The sequence below is a fragment of the Anas acuta genome, chromosome 14, assembly GCF_963932015.1.
Source record: "Anas acuta chromosome 14, bAnaAcu1.1, whole genome shotgun sequence".
NCBI lineage: Eukaryota > Metazoa > Chordata > Aves > Anseriformes > Anatidae > Anas > Anas acuta.
The window spans coordinates 704,033-712,683 of NC_088992.1; the positions used below are offsets into that span (position 1 = coordinate 704,033).

Below are 8,651 nucleotides of genomic sequence, written 5' to 3' on the forward strand. Positions count from 1 at the left end.
TAAATGTGGATTTAAAATGCATCTTAGATAATTCGGGTACCTTAATATATAGTCAAAGGTAAAAGAAGAAAACATAGAATAATACTGAGTTGCTTGAACGGCAGTAGGTAAGTGGTTTTGGTCAAGATTTTACAGTCTTACTTATAACATTTTTTAAAAGGATGAGAAAATGATTGTGTGGAAATCAATGATAATAGTGTTTGCTGGTATTTTGGGAAAACATGAAGGGTATATGATATTAAAGGGCAAATATTTATTTTTTAAATGATGCCTGTTCTTTTAAATGTATATTCATTAATATCCAGGACAGTGGAGGTCAACTGCCAGATAATAAAGTAATTGCCAGTGAGCTTAGCAACATGCCAGAGCTGAAGAAGTATATGAAGAAGGTTATGCCTTTTGTTGCCATGATTAAGGTAAGTGATAGAGGGACACTTCTTGTATAGAACAAAATTAGTGATGTCCTGGGCTGCAGCAGGCAAAGTATTGCCAGCAGGTTGTGGGATGTGATCCTTACCTTCTGCTCAGCACTGGTGACGATGAACCTCTAATACTGTGTCCAGTTTTAAAATCTCTTGCCTTCTAAGGTCATTCTAAATTATTCTGTTTTCTGATAGCTCAAACTTTTAGAGGAATAGGAAGTACAAAGCAGCTATGAAGCTGTCTGTATAAGTGAAGTTCTTAAAACGAGGTAGTATTTATTAGATCAGCTAGTGCAGTTTAAACAGATCAGACAAACTTTCAATCAGATGAGTAAGTTTAGGTCTGAAAAATACCTGGTTTTTGATAGTGTTCATCTGGCAATAGTTAATGATTCTGTTGCATGCAGGGAATGGGTTGGCGTGCTGAGGCTTACCCAATAATTGATCCTTGCCCTTTCTAAGATGATTGGTAAGTGATTACATATAAATACATAGAGACTTCTGAACTCAAATTCCTTCGACCAGTATATTGTTTTGTGAAACTGATTATTCAGCAGTTCCAATGTACAAGAAGCATTTTTGCGTTTGCTTCCTATTTCTTCAAAAGAAGGCTTAAATCCCAAAGCTGTTTCTGTGTTTACAAAGAGGAGAAACTCATTGTTAATTTAGGGAATCTCGTACATTAAACTGACGAGGAAACTACTGCCAGGATAAGTCTGGAGCAGGGCTTCTAAAGAGACATCTGGCTCAGCATATGCAAGTGAGAAAGGGACAGGTTAAATTCCAAAGACAAAGTTCAGTTTTTTTAAGATGTTTTTTATATTGCTGTTAATACTTCAGATCTTGTGATTTGCTTTTGGTTTTCTGTACTAATGAAGTTACCTTTATGTTAACATATACAGTGATTGTTATTTCCCTGCAGAGAACTTGTTTTACAACTGTTGTGAACATGTCCAGTTGTTGTATGCTCATTCTTTGTTTTAAACTAGGTCATAAGACTAAATTTCCTGCTGTGAAATAGCACTGAAATGCTGACTTACTTGGAGAATTCTCAACCTGCACATTAAATAGAGATTATAAGTAACTTAATATAAAACACCTTTTGAATTCTGTATTAAAGATGCGTTATAATTGCTCTTACTCCTCCCATCAGTGTCACTAACGCCCTAAGGAAGAAACCCTATTACGAGAGAATTGTTGCTCCTGTGCTAGCATATTGTGCCAGCAGAGAGCTCTTATATTTAAAAGCCTGTTCTTTTCATGACTGATGTGTGTTGCTTGCCACTTTGAAGCATTATTTTACTTGCCATATTCAGAGGGTTTTAATCAATTTTTTTTTCCTCTGACAGGAAAATCTGGAGAAGAAAGGTTCACGTGTTCTTGATCTGGAACTGGAATTTGATGAACAGGCAGTGCTCATGGAGAATATTGTCTATTTGACAAATTCCCTAGAGGTTAGTATGTATTGGCATCTTTGTTGCTTGATTCTTACTGGGATAGCTGGAGGACTGGCCTGTCCAGTGACACTTTCGAAGAGACATTTTTCTCAGACCTAACCAATATCTTAAATTTTTCAACTGAAGAAGTGAGAAGGAGATATTCATAGGCATCACTAGTAAGAATGATCACAGCCTTGTATCTTCAGACTCTTACAGTGGCACATGTTAACTGCAGCAGATTACTTCACCCTCTTCAAGGAGTGGATTCTAGGCAGGGTTTTTAAAACTGTTATATTGTGAAAGGCCAGTCTAGAAGCATTTATGCCAGTTTTGTATGATAACCAAAATACTTGAATGAGGGACCAGCTCAGGCAGGTTTATAAGAAATAGCTTGTTTAAAGAATTAGAAGTTTCAAAAATATAAACTACAAAAACTTCATTTTTTTCACCTGTGCAATATAATAAATGTGGAGCTCCTATATAATATATAATAAATATTTGCTCCTATATCAGAGCAAAGTCAAAAATGAGCAATAACTTTTGTTGTAAAATGTGTAAATTTGAAAACAAACAAACAAACAAAAAAACAAACCACTAACTGGTAGAAGAAGCAGTTCTCCTGCATGGAAGTTCCACCTTTTAGCAGGACAATATACAGAAGCATAAGAATTAGACTACCAAATCATACAAAGTTTAACAGGAGTTGTCACGTTCTGTACCAGGGCATAATAACTCCGTATTTCCAGATAAGCTGGGAACTGGCTGGCTGTCTATCAAGTTTGCTACAGAAGACACTGTGGTTACTATGGGGCTGTCAGGTTTAATGCAAGTTTAATGTGAGTGTGCTGTCACTGCAAATGAGCCATGCTGTTTGTTGACCTACATTAGAAAGAGTTATCTGTATAGAACGTGATTTGGGAAGTCATCCCTCTCAGCTTTGCTGAGCCCAAATCTGGAGAATGTGTCATTGTTTTGCCCCTGTCTCATCCTCCATTCTCTACCCCTATTGTTAAAGGGATGATGAGAAATTGCTGCTTGTTGAACAGAGGACCACCAAGAATGTTAGGGGCGGGGACCTGGAGTGCATGGAGGTCTGATAATTCCTGTTGCTCCCTCCAAAATGATTGAACTCCTATTTACACGCACACATATCCTTTCTTACAGCTGGATCACATTGAAGTGAAGTTTGCTTCTGAAGCAGAAGATAAAATAAAAGAAGAATGCTGTCCTGGAAAACCGTTTTCTGTATTCCGAACTGAGGTAAAATCAGAAATTTAGATACTGGAAATCTGAAAACTTAAGTTAAAACAATCTCACAAGCATGCCATTTAAAAGTTATTTAGATATACAGAGGAATTTTTGCCCTTAACCCAACACCTCATCAAGACAGGAAACACTTCCTGAAGTAGTTGTAGCTGTGTATAGGGGGCAGGGGAAATAGTAAACGTGGCTGTAACTGTACCTTAGCCTCAAGGCTCTTTAGGTCAAATCTTTAAATTGTGCTGACTGGGACTGTTAAAAATGAGTGACTTGAGCATCAGCATATTATATTTGTTTCTTTGAGCCACACGCCTCGATTACCACTCTTTAGATAATTAGATGGTATTCTAGTTAAAACACAGGTCAGAAATAGAGAATTGAGTAGTCTTGATTCTACTGGTCTTGTGTGAGTGTGACTGAATCTCACTTTACCATGGTTGTTTAGAAATTCTGGCAGTTACGCTTTTTTTTTTTTTTTTTTTTTTTTAAGTTTCTTTAAACTTCCATATGAAACTTAGCTTGCTGAATCCTAGGGTGTTTTTTAATATTTTCAATGATTCTCTGTTAGTTTAAAATTGGCTAATAAACCGCATTCAGTTGCATAAAAATAAAGCCTTTTGAAATTATTCCTACAGCACAGTGTAATGTAGTCCTGAAAGATTTAGTGAGTAATGTGTAAAATTAGTGAAACTCTCTGGCAGTAGTATCATATATGAATATTTCTAGCTGTAATACTTTTCAACAGTAAAAATTTCATTGATTTCCCTAAATATGTCCTAAAAAATTATGCATACTGTGGCTTATATTTTAAAGATTCCTGTGAGTGCTTGCATTCTGCCAGTGTCAGTCAGTGTTTCTAAATGAAGGTTATCCATCCAGATTATTTGTTGATAGATTATATTTATTTGTTTTATTTGCATGTTTCCCTGAGGCTTTGATCACAAACACAGATTTTGCCTTTACCGTTATTACCAACTCTCTTATAGCCTGGTGTGTCTGTATTTTTGGTGAACCCTCAACCATCAAATGGCCACTTCTCTACAAAAATTGACATCAGACAAGGAGATAATAGAGAGACAGTGATCAGGCGCTTAATGAAAATGGACAGAGGAATCAAAGGTAAGGTACTAACACAGAAGCACAGCTATCACATGCTGATGAGATTCACATTTCAAGGAGCCAAGTGGAAAACAAACATGAAGTTTCTGGCCAGTGTAATGAAAGAAAATAGCTTTCTTAAAGGAATAGCAGCTGTGTTTGTGTTGAAGAATACAGAAATTAAGATTCAAACAAATCTGAATCACTGTAGAGCTGGGCATTAAAGGAAAGATGGACTTGATCCAACAGCTTGTGACAGCAGAGACATCTTTTCTTTCCTTATTTTTCAACAGCTTGTGTTTATATAAACGTTTATCTGTCTAACAAAGACAACTGCCCATTGATGGTGCACACAGAGGGAGGAATATATGATAATGTGCAGCAATATGCACTTGGGGAAATGTGCTGTGTGCGTAGTAGATGTGTATGCATATCTACTACCCTACTGCTGAGTGAACATTTTGAAATGATGGAAAAAAAGTGACTCTTCATAGCTTTCCATCTTTTCCAGAAGGTGTCACTGTTCTGTTGGTGCACAAGGGATAGGAGGTGGTACTGGAGGAAGGCTTGACTAAAAGATCTGAGGCTTCACAGTGATTTTCCTGGTCTGCTTAGCAATCTCTTATTTTGGTGTGAATTCAAAAATGGAATTGTGTTTACAAAAATCCTCACCTTCCTCTTTCTCACAATTCCTGAATTATTTCCTCAGAAAATGAAGACAGTAACTGCACAGTTACTCATCGCTGTCACAGAAACAAATAAGGGAAATTTAATGCTTAGAACATGGTATTGGGACCTGGGGATAAAACAGACAAATACTGTTTCTGCTAGTAATGTGCTCTGTAACCACTGAATGACATCTTCGGAGTGGGTTTAAAACTTAATGTGAATAGTATCCTTGAGAGAATATGTTCTTGGGGACGATATTTTATGAGTACTAAGTCTTAAGTGTTGTTTTGGTCAACTTATTTGGTACTATAGCTTGTGGGTAGATCCTGTAACCCAATTAATGAGTCTTTTTATTGCAGATCTCTCTAAAGTGAAACTGATGAGGTTTGATGATCCCGTACTTGGACCCCGTCGTGTTCCAGTCCTTGGCAAAGAAGAAGTGGAGAAAACACCTATTCTAGAGCAAGCCATCTTCCATATTGACCTGGATGAGAAACGTGTTCACATCACTGAGAATGGCCTCACAAAGGACATCGGTGACACAATTGTTTATTTAGTTCATTAAACTGGCACGCACACGGCTCGATTCCTGACAGTGAGAAGGTTCATAGAGTGACTTTGAAAGCATTTGTAACGAACAAAGATGCTTATCTGTTCTTAAAGAAAAAAACACCCCAAACAACCTAATTAGGCATACAAGTTTGTCCCTACTCTTTTAAATGTGGATATAATAAAATTTAATAAAATTATTTTCCTCTGGCCATTTGGCTTTGCTTCCTTTTTTTTAAAAAAAAAAAAAATCCCAAATGCTAACATGACAAATTTTCTTTTTCAGCTTTTCAACTGTGGCCTATTTTCAGTATCACTTTTGAGTACCATATGGAGAGAAGTTGGCTGTAAATATCCAACAATAGAGGGAAAAACATTGCTTGTATGCTTACGTGTTTTACTTTTTCAATGACCTTAGTGACTGACCACCGTTATGGTATTTTTACATGGACTTACCAATTCAGAAATAACTTGATACTGGGGAACTCTGGGTGCATTGCCTGGACCTGAATATTGTTGCATATTTGGCTTCCTTGGTGCAAATTTGTCTCCAAGGCTGAGAACAGAAATTTCTTACAAAAGATATGAACAAGGGCTTTCCAAATAGCTTGAATTAGACGCTAGATTTGCTCTCTGAGCTCCACGCGAGAAGACCACCGTTTTGGATAACTGCTAGCAAAAGCAGTACGTGGTAAAACAAAGCCTTGTACTGCCCTGGATAGCAAGGTGGGACTTACAAACAACTCCCACATACATGTGTTTTGGTCACCACGACTACAAAAAAAGTTACCAGGTGAAGTGAACTGATCATTTCCTTGTACAAAAGCACCTTTATCAGTTCCAAGAAGCAGGGAATACAGCAAGAAAACGTTAATTTATCTGGCTGCTGCTTTGTCAATAATCCGAGCAGAGAAAAGTTACTTCAGAGGTTTAGAGCAAAAGTTGCTTTGTTGCTCTTACGATACGGGCTTGTTTCAGCCACCGCCTGGAGAACAGCCTCACGTGCACACTGCACAGAGCTGGTTGGGAAGCCTGGGGGGTGTGTGTGCAGTTGGTTTTTTCTCTCATAACAGGGAAGTTAACCAATGGTGGTGTTCCTTACGTTCTCAGTGTTTGAGTGAATCAGACAAATTGATTCTTAATCAGCAAGGCAGAGCTAATAAGCTGCATTTTTTCCTGCAATTGTCTGTTGGCTTCCAGGAGATGTCACTGCTGTGCTCCTTCGGGTGCTTTTTTTCTCTAGTAAAAGCTAGTAACAGGATAAAGAGTTTTTGTGTGTGTGTGTTGGATTTCACATGTTATTAAGAAAATTCTGGTCTTTCCTAATATTCTCCGTGGTATGATTTAAAATAAAAAAAATAAAACAATCTGGAGAGAGAACTTTTTTTTAAACCCGAGTGTGTTTTTGAAGGATATAATTTCACAGGTACAAGAACAGGCCTCTTTCTTTTATTTCCTAACTTCCAAATTTCTGCTGTCATGCAGTGGGGTATTTCCTTTACTTTCATTGTCCTTGGGTTTTCCTCTATTCAGAGGAAAGTACAGATACTTTTCGCAGAAACGCTCTGAGCTATAAATAACATCAGGGAAGGAAGTTAACGTTTTGGCAAAAGTTCAGTGGGACAGCAGGGGACTTCAGCCACGTCCCTTGACTCCAAGACTGGATGGAATCTGAAGCTGCACAGCAGCTTCGGAAATGCGAAACTAAGCGCAAAACAGCGTGGAGATGTTTTGATGTCTGGATGTTTCCAAAGCAGAGTATGGTACGTGTCTGTGGTAGTGCCCTGCTGCCCGCCTCGTGATGTGCAGGAGGTGGCAGGTTTGCTTCAGGTTGTCTCCTGCATGCATCCTGCCCAGAGCGAGCTCATAGCGAGACGAACGTGGGCACCAAGGCAATGGGGAACTCTTTTCCCACCCATGTGCCTGTTATGCAGGTACTTGATGAATTTGCCTCATTTAAAAAAAAAAAAAAAAAAAAAAAGCAGTGTTAAATTTCCCCTGATATTAGTAAAGCGTTTTGCTGACTGACAGGATTCAGGTTCAGTATGTGTTTGCAAGGAGGAATATATTCTGGCTGCCCACAGAAGCGCTGAAGCTGCACCTAACTTCTTGGAGGGATTTACCTCCGTCCTGGGCCGATTCAGCCGAGCACTGAGCCTGATGAACCTGAGGAGCTTCAGCCACCCCGGCCCTGCAGCGCGCTGCTCGCCTGTGCTCTTGCGTCCCTCTGGCTGAGTTGCTGCCCGTCTGCTCGGAGTAGTGCAGAACAGCCAGCTTCAAATTCCGCCCGGTAATTGCCACGAGTTTAAGGGCTGAAGGATGTGCTAGCGCTCGTGTCTTTGTGGAGCAGCACCAGAAGTAACAAAGAGCTCGCCCAGCACCAACCCCTCGCCTGGGGCCGCGGGCAGCAGAGTGTCCGTGGGGCAGGGCAGGGCGGCAGCGGTGCCCTCACCCCTCGGGTTGCTCAGGTTCCTCCAGCAAGCGGAGCCATCCATTTCCACCCCCCGTGAGGTTGTTGCTCCGTGGTGACTGCTGCTGGGATCCTGTATCTATTTATTCCTTCCTGGCTGACCCCTGGGGATGGGACCTTTTTTTCTTTCTGGCCTCAAAAGAGGAGTAAGGTCAGGAGGCTGATCTGTGGCTGATGTTATAAATAATCTGGTACAGCATAAAAATCTATGTAGGAAAATCTATATAGGAACCATATAGATGAGGAGAAATGAAAGCTCCCTGTTGCATATTTCACTAAAATATCTTGTTCCTGACACAAGACTTAAGTAGGGCTGCCTCTGACTCAGGAATTCAGTTCAGAGAAGTTTATTAATCCCTGTGGGTTTTGCTGGCAGAAGAGAGAATTATTGACTCTGTGGCACCAGCAAAGTATCCCGGATCTATATTTTGTTTAAAGCAGTAACAGTTATTCTTCAGTGCTGTCTGGCTGTGTTAGAAGGATTGCTTGACCTTCGGTGAATTATTTTCCGCTGAAGGGGGGAGCAGCTGAAGCCACGGATTGAGCTGGAGGTGCCATCGGCTGCTGAGCAGCAGGGTGGCTGCCAGGGAGCAGCTACCAGCGAGGTTCTCTTAGAACGGTCGTTTTAATGTTTGTGCAGCGCTTCCAAGGGGTCGCCATTAACACTGACGGGTTCTGGAGCTGCCTGTGTATGGAGAGGAGCCCCCTCGGCACGCACCCCTCTGGCAGCGGTCTCTGTCTTGC

At 40.1% G+C, this 8,651-nt stretch overlaps 1 protein-coding gene across 1 annotated transcript in view; it reads left to right on the plus strand.

Annotated features, from left to right (window-relative positions):
- The window catches only part of LARS1 (leucyl-tRNA synthetase 1), a 27,975-nt gene extending 22,326 nt beyond the window's left edge, over positions 1-5,649 (plus strand). Inside the window, exons 28-32 of the mRNA XM_068697700.1 lie at positions 306-416; positions 1,772-1,876; positions 3,026-3,121; positions 4,108-4,240; positions 5,248-5,649. Coding sequence (XP_068553801.1) covers positions 306-416; positions 1,772-1,876; positions 3,026-3,121; positions 4,108-4,240; positions 5,248-5,453 — 651 coding nt within the window. The 3' untranslated portion in view covers positions 5,454-5,649. The remainder of the gene's footprint in view (positions 1-305; positions 417-1,771; positions 1,877-3,025; positions 3,122-4,107; positions 4,241-5,247) is intronic.
- Positions 5,650-8,651: the final 3,002 nt, after the last annotated feature.